Consider the following 12,966-nt stretch of genomic DNA (forward strand, 5'->3'; position numbering starts at 1 on the left):
CAGTGAAGCAACGTCCTCCACAACTAGACTGAAGAACAAAACGACAGCAACTTGTCTGTTCCCCTTCCCCCAACTCCCCCAGCACTGTTCTCATCCCCCAATTCCCCAATAAAATTTTTTTAAAATAAATAAATAAATAAATAAATAAATAAAAGGACAATTTCCAATGCTGGCAGGCCGTGGGCAAACAGGCTGCTCATGCCCTGCTGGCACAGGTCTAAAATGGTACCACCTTCCCAGTGGGGAACTTGGCCACCTGCATGGCAGTGCAATTCTACTTCTAGGACTGTGGCTTACAAAAACAGCCAGAGACATACACAAAGATTTAACTACATCAATGTTCTTCACTACCTATTTTGTAACAGGGAAAACTGCAAACAGCCTAAATAACCAAGTCTCTCTGTTGAAAAGACAGACTGGGGGTTGACCAGTTAGCTCAGTTGGTTAGAGTGTGGTGCTGATAACAACAAGGTTGCGGGTTCAATCCCCACATGGGGCCACTGTGAGCTGCGCCCTCCTTAAAAGAGTCAGCTATGCCATTGTAGCATGAAAGCTATGTGTAACCAATGACCATGGTGTGTAACCAATGACCATGGCTGTTCCCCAATTGAAAATAAACAACAAAAAAAACCTCCCTTTCACTTTTTTTTTAAAAAAAGAAAGAAAAGATAGATTGGTATGTGCATACAATGGAACACCCTGCAGCCATTAAAAAGTGCTTAGCTACATGGTGAATTTGAGTCCTCCATGGAATTGTAAGGAAACGGCATGATAACATATTAATAATAAGCACTTCAGGGAAAAAGGGTGGTTTCTGTACAATACCATCCCATTTCTGTGAAATAGGTAGATGGGAGTAGTTACTTCTAAATGCACTGGCATCCACCAAAATGTTTACAGTGATTCTTTACAAGTGGTAAATTTATAAATCATTTGTTTTTCCTTGTTTTTGACTTTTAAAATTTGTACAGTTCATGTGCATTACTTGTGAGAAAAAAAATTGAAGTTATTCTTTGAAAATGTCTCTCTTTACCTCCTACTACCCACCTACCAGGGGGCCTAGTAAATCAGGGGCAGCTTGTTTAGGCAGAAGGCCAAGTGTTTCGTGTCTTACTCCAAAGAAAAAGTCTTATCCTAGTTGATGACTCTCGTTTCTGAAGCACTGGTTAAGGTCAGTCTTTGAGCCATTTCTGAAGAGCACTGTCTCTGCTTCAAACTATGCAGAACTAGAAAAGGGGCAAAAAGGAGGGAACAAGGGAATAATCTGAACATTATTCCTGGCAAAGCTCTTTACAGACCTAATAGGAGCCCAGGAGACCACGTCTACCATAGCCTCGGCCCGCAGTCCTGAGACCACGTCCACCACAGCCTCGGCCCGCAGTCCTGAGACCACGTCCACCACAGCCTCGGCCCGCAGTCCTGAGACCACGTCCACCACAGCCTCGGCCCGCAGTCCTGAGACCACGTCCACCACAGCCTCGGCCCGCAGTCCTGAGACCACGTCCACCACAGCCTCGGCCCGCAGTCCTGAGACCACGTCCACCACAGCCTCGGCCCGCAGTCCTGAGACCACGTCCACCACAGCCTCGGCCTGCAGGCCTCAGCCAACCTCGGAGACACCACAGCACTTTCCCTTCCCAGCAGTACCGTAAGAACTTCCAAGGAGGACTCCTGCGGGGAAAACGTCCTGAAAAGCATCTGGTTCCCAAACCCTGACCATGCTTTAGAATGACTCCAAGAGCACATTAAAAAAGAAAAAAGAAGCAAGTGAGACTCCTGGGTCTTACCCTAGACCAACTGTACTAGAATCGTGTGAGTTGGGCCAAGGGATTTTTTTTTAAACTTCTCAAGTGATTCCGAAGCAGACAACCCACATACCAACGTTCAGTGATTTTTTTTTTTAACAACTGCTGGCTAGAAAGAGCCGAGAAATATCTACTCCACCTAACTTTAATTCGATTAGCACCAGTCAGGTAAGAAAATGAAAACCCTCCAAAATAACTCAGATTACACCACCTCTTGGAGTTTTATCAAATCTCACCACCGAGAAGCCCAACCTTTTCACGTCCCTACATTCTCCTCTTCTGTTACAGTCCGTTCTCTTTTATCTGGTCCTCAGTGGACCCTGGAAACACATCATCTCTGTTAAAATGTGTGATTACACTGGGAGATGAAAATGCAGTATAACAATACAAAAATAAAATGCTCCTGTGCAGCCAGCCCTGAAGCCACAGAGCACCATCCCGAGTGGGAGGACTCTGGGGGGCAGCTAAACACAGCAGACGTCAACAAGCACCCTGTCAGAGTCCGCTTGGGTGCACACCTATCACCACACATTTAGACCAAGGTTGTGTGCAAGATCTTATTCTTTGTGAACTTGATTCTTGAGGAAAAATCAATTGCTTTCCAGGGATATTTTCAGGTGGCATTTCGTGCTGTGATTCAACAGAATCATGAAATCTCCATGTTTTCTATTTAGTGGGTTTCTTCTGGACCTTTGGTGTTAAGACTCTGCCTTACCAGAGATATCCACTAATGCTCTGCTCCCTCAATGGCATGGAGTCACGGATTTCCTGAGGCCCATATTCATACTATTTAATCACAAAGAGTTAGAATCCTTTCCTATTGTGGTAGTTTTAAAACACGACCCCCAAACTCTTTGATATGTCTCCTCTCATCCAGAAGTGGGGTTCTCAATACTGTGAATGTATTAAAAGCCACTGAATTGTAGGCTTAGAATGGTGAAAATTGTGAATTTATATTATGTGAATTTTACAAAAAGAAAGATTCTCTACTTTGCCTTTTGAATCCAGGCTCTGGTCTTACTTGACCCTTAGAATATGGAAGGAGTGATGTGCTGATTTCTGGGCCCAGGGCTTAAGAAACAGGCCACTGCTTCCATTTCCTGCCTTCTAGGATGCTCCCTCTTGGAACCCAGCCATCATACCCTGAGGATGTGTCAGCAGTCTTTGCACAGGTTAATTAAGTAAGAGAGGAACTGGGGTCCCCAGGCCTGAGCCCCCATTAGTTCAGAGCCAACAGCCAACAACTTACCAGCCGTGTGAGGGGGCCATCTTGAAAGTGGATCCTCCGGCCCCTGCGGAGCTGCCTCAGCCACAGCCACGTGCAGCAGAGACAAGTACCCCCTGCCACACCCTGTCTAAGCTGCAGAGTCGTGGACAAAACAAATGCCTGCGGGTGTAGAAGCCACTAAATTCTGTGATGGTTTGTTATGCAGCAATGGAGAATAGATATTATAAAGAAAGAGTGGCTGGTCAAGAATGGTCAAGAAAATTCTGGAACCTGGCAGCATAAATCACAGCAGATTCTGACAAGCATGATCTTTAGCACCAAAGAATTCATCCATGCATGTTCTTCACAACTCAAGTGAGTCACAATCTTTCTAACATGTTCACTCAAAACTATGCCATAGAGTGAAAATGAAGGCATCTGACTTTCTTGCTAAGAAATTTTTTTTTTTAAGGGGGAGAAAAAAGGCCAGAAAGCTACAGGGGCAAAATCTTATAAGCTATCAAATAACAAAAATGATGGGCAGCTCTCAATGCATCTTCTTAGAAAAAGTAACTTGAGAGGATGTCTTTCATGCCACCCTTCTGCTCTGCCCAAAGCGTTAAGGAGCTTCAACTCTGTTCTCTCCTTACCTCCAGCCTCTCCGGCGGGGGCTCATTCTGCAGGATCCTCAAAGCTTTCGCAGCAGCATCGTGTTTCGCAGCCTGTCTCGTCTTTCCTTTCCCGTTAAATTGCTGTCCTCCCACAGAAAGTTCAACTTGATAAAGTAAGGGTGGTACTGGAAATGGGTAAAAGTACCTAAAAATAGAAGGGGATGAGGAAAATTAGTCTCAGGTTGATAAGTCACTCGTGCATTCTCTGGCAAATGCCAGATACTTCCTTCACCATGGGTCGTAACTGCATTAGTGTTTGCTTGCCAATGACGAACCCTCCATCAGCATATCCAGAGATTTCGTGAATTTACTCTGGATGAGAATTGCCAGTCTTCACAAAATCTAAAATGGATCAGGCTGTAGCTGAGACAGAAAATATAACCTGCTCGACTTTCTCTTATCTGAGATTCACACTTGTGTGTCTCCAGAAAAGGCTGGGAGTGTGTAAACGGAAGACTTTTAGAAAGGGCCCTCATTTCTGGAAATCCCAACAGCCTGTAGCCTAGTAGAGGTCGGTTTCTTCCATTTCAGAGTTTATATTTTTCAACTGGTTTTGGTCCCCCCAAGAAGAGCAGGGACATGAAGACTTCCGTTTTGATCATCAAATATCCACTAATGTCTCATGACTGAGGGCAGGAGGTTTTTAATGCATGGCATTTTCAAGTTTCAATTAATATTTTACCGCACCTGTTCACCAAGGCTATTTACAAAGCACATTAAGTTCAAATGTCAAAAAGTACCCAGTAAACAATAATCAGGAAATCTATGAATGCTGAGAATCATGGTATTGCGGCAATCATGTTTAAATATGACTCAGTTACACAAAGCAGTTTCAAGGGTGATCTTTCTTTAACCAGACTGCTTGGGAGCACAAGCCATAGTGCTGGTGAGGAGCATGCTGAGGCCCTTTCCCGTGACAGGAGAAAAAAGAGCATTGAGATACATTCCAAAGAAACCAACACAACCAAGACTGATTTCAACATCTGGCAGGTCAAAGACAACCAGATTATCACATGCCCCACAAGCTACAGATTTTATTATTCTATGCAAAAGATCAGGTATACTTTCAACTGTATTTAAAACACACACGTACCTTGGGGGATAAGCACCTCCTCTCATGTTGTAGTTATAGGTGGACTGCATCCGAGAGTAGGGGTCAACAGGCTTATACATTGGTTTTTTCCCAAGTTTCATGCACAGTGCATTGAGCTCTACAGTAGGGGTTATGCTGTCTGCAACACAGAATTAGCACAAAGAACTGGGTTTTTTTCTGGCACAGGAATGACAGTCACTAAAATCAGAAGGAATAGCATGCTTTCTACTAATTAGATTCATGTTGCACTTCACTGCTAGGCAGCAGGTCAGGAAATCCAAGAATCTGCTGTGATTTCTAGATATTAATACACAGTCAATCGCACAAAATACACTGTAAGGGCTATTAGAGGGAGCAATAATTTAACACGAGATGTTATCAGTGCAAGCCACATATTCCAGTGGTCAGAAGTAAGTTCCAATGCTTACTTACAACTTCCGTGACTAAAACATCCCAGGTGACTGACCAAATCATGTTGTCGTTTGGGAATACTTAACCAATATAACACTGGTTGTACTGACTTACTGGGTTATCGGCTTACACTTAGAAGTATATCTGTACACACTATTTCATAGAACAATGCATTTATTAAGTACTAACTAGATGCAAAGCACTGTGCTAAGCTTGAGGGACACAATTCTTGCCCCACAGGAGCTCAATAAACACAAAATACACACTCAACGAACTACAACACAAGATGTGCTATAAGGACAGGTGTAGGATCACTAAGAAAAAGGCAGGTAAATTCTATCTGGAAAGGTCAGATGAGACACACAAAATATTCAGATATTTCAATTCTCAATATTTAGAATGGAATTTGACCTGTGGTAATAATACTTGTTAGGAAAATGAGTTGTTTCCACATACAACAGGAGCATGTGGATGTTGGGTTACGTCAGCATCACCAACTTTAGAAAATACACACTATTAATTTTCCAATTTTTTTCCTCTAAGTTCATCCAATTCATAAACCTTTCAAACCCATTTAAAAGGAAAACCATGGGCCGGCCAAGTGGCTCAGTTGGTTAAGAGCTCGCTCAAGAGTGCGAGCTCTGAGCAACAGTGGTTTGCGTCCCAGTCCCAGCTGAGCTGCTGCTGAGCTGCCAACAGAAGGCAGAATGGCTCAGCTAAAAAATAAATAAATAAAAATTAAAAAATAAAAGGAAAACCAGCCTGAAAAGATTAGTGTCAGTGCACAATCACATCGAAAAACAGCACTTTCATATCAAACACAGAACAACACTAGCAATGGCAAAGTTCGATTTAAATGTACACGAAAATCTACTCTAAAATGCCTCTTTAGGATGTAAAGAAAAATAAAAATGACTTGATTCTGTACTATAACTGGTCTGACTAAATTTAGTGCATGAATCAAATTTATAAGAGTATCTTTGGGTCTGCAAAATCAGAGAGTCACATGGATAATCAACCCCTCTCTACCTAACATCAGAATTATATTTTTTACAGAATTCATATAGTTGCATTTTAAGTATAACCTAAATCATTTTAAGAGCAGCTCTGACTCATCAAATTTATCTGCAGTAGAGAATGAATTTGAAAACAGGATACCACAAAGAAATCAAAAGCAACGAGAAAGGTGTGACCAAGGTCTTCCCGGACTCATTCCTACGGACAAGGGATACTTCGCGTACTTGAGGGGTAACTGCTAAAACAGCCACTCCTACCCACAGCTGCCAGGCCAATGGCCCCTAAGCTTTCAGCAGACAGGCTTCTTTATTAGTATTCTCCTGCTTGGTTCCCTGTTTGAAGAGAGATTATCTGATTTGGATTTAAGTGATAAATATTTAGGTTATTTTCTCATTCTTTTTAAAGATCAGGAGACAACAATCAAGGTTTCTGATCAACATGCTATAATTGAATTACCACATTGAGTTGAAGTGATTCTAGCTAAAACCTACATTCTTGGCAATCTGTATAACCTTATAAAGGGGGGAAAAATTATTTTCATTAAGCTTTTCTGAAATCTTAGAAATCGTTTTGTGACACCCCCCACTTCCCATGGCCACCTCTGCAGGTCATCAGGAATCAAGGGACCATCAGCTGGGAACCACTGCTTTAGAATAAGGAGAGCATTTGCCACTGGTAGTGCAGAATCTGTGCTTTCAAAATCACCAAGTTAGTTCAGAAATAATTCATATACATACTAAATGGTACCTCTAGACACATTTTTGAAAGGAACCTGTCTTGGCCCACGCATAATACCTGGATTCCTTCCTTCGCTACGAAAAGGGCGAGCTATGGGTTTGGGAAATTTTGTTCCTTCCAAAGCTTTGGCAGCAGCTGTGTGCTGGGCTTTTTTAATACTAGTTCCTTCAGCTTCCCAGTGCTGATCTCCAAGTGTTAGCTGTACTGTAAACACCTACAAATGAAAATTGTGAGCTCTCAATTCATGAAACCTGATGGTAACTGTAATATGTCACTTGGACCTTGAACATTTTTTATGGTCATGGTTTAAAAGGCCTGGTCATTATATTGGCAATTTATCCCTTCACACACTTTTTTGTTGTTTTAACAAACACAAAAAGATATATAGACAGATGATTGATAGATGATAGATAGATAGATAGATGATAGATAGATCAGTGACTAGCAATGCACTCCATGAAAAAACTATGTTTTGAAAGATGGGGGTAAATACAGAGATTTTTAAATGTTTTCTTATATATTAAAAGATTAGACACTGATTATTTGGAAGCCATCCAAATAAAAATTGTCTTCCAATTATTTCTCATGGAAGAAATTCAGCAAATTTGATTTAAGCACACAGTACTATTTCACACAATTAAGACAATATTTGTTTTGATGTTGTAATGTATTTGCAGACTCTTGTCTGAAAACACAACCCCAGTAGGACAAAAACTTGAATAAGTTTGGGAATGATAGCCAGGTTCTAAAATGTTGCCTTTCACTTTCCTACGATTGCACTATTCATACACTGCCTCCACTTTCAGAAGAAACTCAGATCCACAGCAAGCAAAGACCTAAAAAACGCTCTGAACTCAAATTGAAGGAAGCATCCAAAATAGCTAATTTTGTCCTCAACAAATGCCGGCGACAGCAAGCCTCTTTTTTCCTTTTTATAAGGTAACTCCACTCAATTCTTAAAATTAGGTTATGTTAATTCTACCAGTATGGAATTAATACTCTGTCAGAAAACAATGACCCATCACAGCACAGTGATTAATTAACCATGGTGTGCATCTGACGAATAACCTAGGAAGCGTGGTAAAGTACTCATGCCCAGGGTTTCTGACTGAACAGCACAAAAAACACCCAAGCATGCGTAATTTTAATAAGCTCCCGAAGTGTTCTCTGAAGTTTGAGACTCACTACTTTGGAGCTTTTAGTTTTCTGATTTTCTTTATCACTGAATACCACTGCACTTCATTTAAAATAATTTACATGAGGGGCGGCCAGTTAGCTCAGTTGGTTAGAGCGCAGTGCTCATAACACCAAGGTTGCCGGTTCGATCCCCACATGGGCCACTGAGCTGCGCCCTCCACAACTAGATTGAAACAACTACTCGACTTGGAGCCAATGGGTCCTGGTAAAACACACTGTTCCCCAATTAAAAAAAAAAAAATTTTACATAAGAAATGTTGATTTCAGTTATTCCAGGTCATCTAAGTTTGGTGCCTAAAGAGATGAGGGTGACTTGCCTTCATAGCTGATTTTTCTTGTAGGTCTTAACTTCAGGATTCCCTCAGTGCACAGCTTCCACTAAAGGGGAAACTTAAAGACTCCTTCATCCCCCAAAACATTAGGGGTCTCCTGTACTTATGCTGCAGTTCACAACGTTACTCACTTAAGCACCAACAGCATGAACTCAAAACCCTAGCCGGCCTGAGAAGTCAAAAAGCAGCAGCCTGCAGTGCTGTGCAAACCTTGGGTCATGTTCAAGATCCTTTCACGGAAAGACACTGAAGGGGGAAATGCTAAAAAACAAAATTAAGAGTTAATTTCATTAACAGTCTTGCCTTTCTTCAGGACTTTCCCCGTCCAGCACTGCTGACGTTCTGTCACCTTCTGTGTGGAGGGTTGGCAGCGAGGTTAGAATCTTGGTTTGGATAGAATTAAAAGTCCACCAGACCTCTGACTTTTTAAATAGTCTAAAAGTCATCTAGAAGGAAATAACTCTTCCTCTTTGAACGACTTTTAGGTTACAAAAATGCAGTTATAGACGGAACACACAGCCAAACTACCTAAAGTACTAAAAGTTCAAGTGAGAAAGTACATATTTAAAAAATACCAGAACAGTTAATGAAGGGAATCCCAAAGTTAAGGTCTGCAAAAAAAATCCTGTAGAAGAAACAGAATAGTTATAGAAAAATGACTAACTGCCTTTTAAAGGTAAAGAAACATTTTAATTATTTCAATTATGCTTTAGAATGTTAAAAGTAGCTTCATATGAGTGGGAAATTTGTTTTTCTTAAATGCATAATTGCTTAATAATAATAGCTACCCCTTCTCAAGCATGTACTAAATGCCAGACATTGTATCCACACTTTAACATATATTTTTATCATTTAATTTTAACAATAGGCCTATTTGGTAGATATTATTATCCTCATTTTACAGATGAGGAAACTGAGGTTCAAAAAAGGTAGCAACTTGCCCAAGGTCATACAGCTAGTAAGAAGCTAGGATCAAACCCAGATCTGTTTGACTCCAAAAGCCACTCAGCTATGTTATGGTGCCTGTTTATGATAAGTCATTGGTGTTACTTTTAGTCAAATGAAAAGAGAAACTTGGTATCATTCAAGGCTTGAGGTTTGCATGTCAAGGAAAATGAGCCATAAAGAGACAAGTAGCTCATCCTTAATTATGTTACTGCAAGGCTAGGATCAGAAACAGGAGGCCCAAGTCCTTCTCTCTCATACTATATATCCTCTCATACTACAGCTGCAAAAGATAAAGCCAGATATGCAATATTGAAGTTCCGTGGTGTACATTAACACAGGTCTCAAATGAGCTTAAAAGACTGCATTTCTGAATAACAAATAGCAAAAATTCAAATTCCAGTCAGTCTTTCAGTCTCTAAAATGAGGGGAATGACAAGCGTAGTTGACATCAGAGGCAATCCAAAATATTCCCTTTGAAACTGATTTCTACGTCTCATCTTCAAACCCTTTACCTGATTACTAACGAGTGGCAAAAGTGATTTCCAGTCCAGTCCCCCCTCCCTGCTCCGGCTAAGGTGCACATGCGTTTAAACGAGCAGGAAAGGAGCCAGAGGTGGGCTACATGCCGCCAGGAGGCCCAGCGCCTGGAAAACTCACAGGAAATCACTTACTGGTGCTTGGGAATTGTCCCTATTCGGAATCCTAAACCACCACACACTAACTGAATCTTCAAAAGCCAAATATCCCAAACAAAGCATATCTTTGACTTGACCCCACTCTACAAGGATGAGAAAAGCAACTCACCCAAAATCCATACTTTCGCATCTCAACTTCCACCACCTCAGCAGTTTAACAATACGTATTTTGAATCACAGCACCACTTGCAATAGTATAAAAAGAAAACATTCCTGGTGGGTTATAAATGCACAAGCAGTATGGACAATATTTACCTTACAGTGAGCTGGACCTTGCTCACGCAAAAGCTTATACTCAGGCTGAATCTTGTTGAAACGGGCTAACTCATTCACAAGACACATTGGGGTTTTCTCTTTGGGGTGTGCCATGTTAGAAGGAACTGAAAAATAACGTAAGAGCATTGAAGTCAACTAGCAGTATATAGACTGCTGCTCTCCCAGGGATATGACAAAAGAGGGAAAAACTGAAGGTCGAAGCATTTAGAGCAGCAGTGATGCAAAGCTGCAAACCACACTGGGGGTGCATGCCTGAAGACAGCTGGAATCTTTTCTGAACCAGGTGAGGCCAGGTAACCTTGAGGAGAGGGTGTCCTCAAAAGAGAGAGACTAGAAGTCAGGGGAATAACTAAGCCATGGCAGGCAAGCAAGATCTGGAATCAGATGAAGCACTGCTATTATAACCCACCAAGGGAATAACAAGGTCTTCTGGGCAGACGCACTGCTTACTGCAACAGCTGTCAGTTGTACCCTGTTCGTTATTTCACAAAACATGCCAACACCATTTCTCAAACAATGACTGTCGTTTCCCACACACTTAACTTCTCATTCCTGGGCGTCCCCTAGTCTGATCTCCAGAGGCTGCCATCCGCAGACCTTATCTATTTCTGAAAATGTAAGTACAATAAAATGGCCTTGGTGGGCAGGAGTTTTACAAAGTCAATAGGATGTGGATATAAGAACACATTAGAAGAAAAAGCAATAAATCCCACAGGACTGAAATAGTCGGTGCCACTGCCTTTTAAGACAGTTTCAAATGGCAAATGTGGGGAAAATTGAATCTCTAGGGACTATGTATGACAAGTCAAGAATGCTATCTGGTGAGCCAGTCCAAGGAAGTCTAGAGGTAGCGTGATAAATGCCATGCGGCTGAGAATGGGACAAGCTAAAACTCTGAAGAACAGATTTACAAAGGAAAGGAAATGAGAGGATGAAATGCAAGGGAAATTGTCAGGTATAAAGGGTTGAAAGGAATTCATTATAAGGTGACTCTGGCATGGAAGACACCCATGCTGACACTCCATTTCATTGGTTTTTGCCACTATGGTGGGGAGGGGCAGAATACTGCTTTTTTGGGTTTTTTATTCAGGCGTTTCAAGTCGTTTCTAACCAATGAACACATTTAGTTCATTTTTAGTCTCCTAATAATCAGATTTGAATGCTTCTAAACTGACTTCCTGTTTAAAAAGCTGTTTCCTTGTTCAATCTCTAATTGGTCTTCAGTATGATTTCTAAACTACCTCTAGAATCTCAACTTAAACTCACTTATTCAAAATAAAAATTAATAAATGCCAATGCACTTTTCTGCTTGCCAGTAAATCTGGCTGCCCCTTTGCTTATAAAATCTTATAGATATACAAAAAGGGGGCTTAAACCTACAAGAGTTCTTTGTCAGTTCTGGGAAATAATTTTAAAAGCAGAATTTGCCCATACAACAATGAATATCCAAAGAGGTATTTATTCTTCAATTCTCTCTGCCAGCCACCACTTTATAATAAACGAGTTTTGATAGTTTAGTTTTCACTTCCTTTTTTTACACTTTGAAATGGTCTGTTAACTGAGGCCTCCAGCAACCCAATACACAAACAAGTGTTTTATATCTGGGATAAAGAAGCTTGGGTGGTAATACTTTCTTCTGCTTCTTGAAAATAAATGTGAGAGCTCTCTACATCTGCAATCTACTTATCAGATTGGAAAACAGGCTGAGAAAACATTCGAAACAGAAGACACTTGGATTCATACGCTTACCTGCAGCTGCACTGGTGGATGTAATAGATGCAGAGGGTAAAGCAGAGTTTTGAATAGGTCTACCTGCATTTTCAGAGGGCAGAGAGCTAGTAGTAGAAGGAATACTCATCAAAGGCTGTGAGAGAAGAGCCTGGTTCTTGTTCAGTATTTGGCTCCCTGAGAGAGCAGCAGATGGGTTCTGAACTTGCACTTGAACTTGAGACATGGTCACTTTCAACAAAAGTGAATAACTGCAGGTAAACAGCTTTCAATGCAGGTTAATTCAGTGCTATGAAGTCTAAAGTTCTACCTAAAAGTTGTAAGGGAAAGAAAATAAAAAGGTAAATTATAGAGGAGGTATGAAATTGCCAATATTCAGTCAAAATTGGTGTCACCTACTCAAGTATGAAAATAGCCCCATTTAGCATGTAGCTATGTTGATGTATTTAGAACTGTTTCTCCTCGACATACAGTAAGGTTCCTGGCCTTGTGACTTTCTCACAGTGTTTTCAAATGACTTAGAATACCCACATGCTCTGCATGTTCATTCTATGAAGAAAATCAGTAGAGTATAATACTTATTGTTGAACATTAAGAGTTATGAACTACAGCTTATACTCAAAAATGCACATTTAAAAACATGGAGAGGTTTTTTCGAAAGTATATGGGACGTGGTAAGGGTTTCTGGCCTCAGAATTATAAGAAGCTGAAAGCAACTGGGATGTAACATAATTAATAGGTGAATGTAAACACTGCTTCCATTTAAGGGCCTGGTGCTCACATTGGCATCTTTAGAGCTTTCCTTTAAGTTGACTAAAAAAAGAGGATTTCTCACTTTTGCTATTTTT

General features: G+C 40.9%; 1 protein-coding gene across 9 annotated transcripts in view; it reads right to left on the reverse strand.

Annotated features, from left to right (window-relative positions):
- Positions 1–12,966, reverse strand: part of STAU1 (staufen double-stranded RNA binding protein 1) — a 48,902-nt gene that overhangs the window by 20,935 nt on the left and 15,001 nt on the right. For 4 of the 9 annotated variants that reach the window (XM_019640962.1, XM_019640960.1, XM_019640963.1 and 1 more), the window contains 2 exons: positions 4,777–4,915; positions 3,663–3,828 (listed from right to left, as the gene is read on the reverse strand). In XM_019640962.1, coding sequence (XP_019496507.1) covers positions 3,663–3,828; positions 4,777–4,877 — 267 coding nt within the window. In that variant the 5' untranslated portion in view covers positions 4,878–4,915. Of the gene's footprint in view, positions 1–3,662; positions 3,829–4,776; positions 4,916–6,999; positions 7,157–10,369; positions 10,495–12,139; positions 12,429–12,966 lie in introns of all 9 variants that reach the window. The other 5 variants (XM_019640954.1, XM_019640955.1, XM_019640957.1 and 2 more) reach the window with 2 other exon arrangements.

This window comes from Hipposideros armiger, unplaced genomic scaffold (genome assembly GCF_001890085.2).
Source record: "Hipposideros armiger isolate ML-2016 unplaced genomic scaffold, ASM189008v1 scaffold_54, whole genome shotgun sequence".
Lineage (NCBI taxonomy): Eukaryota > Metazoa > Chordata > Mammalia > Chiroptera > Hipposideridae > Hipposideros > Hipposideros armiger.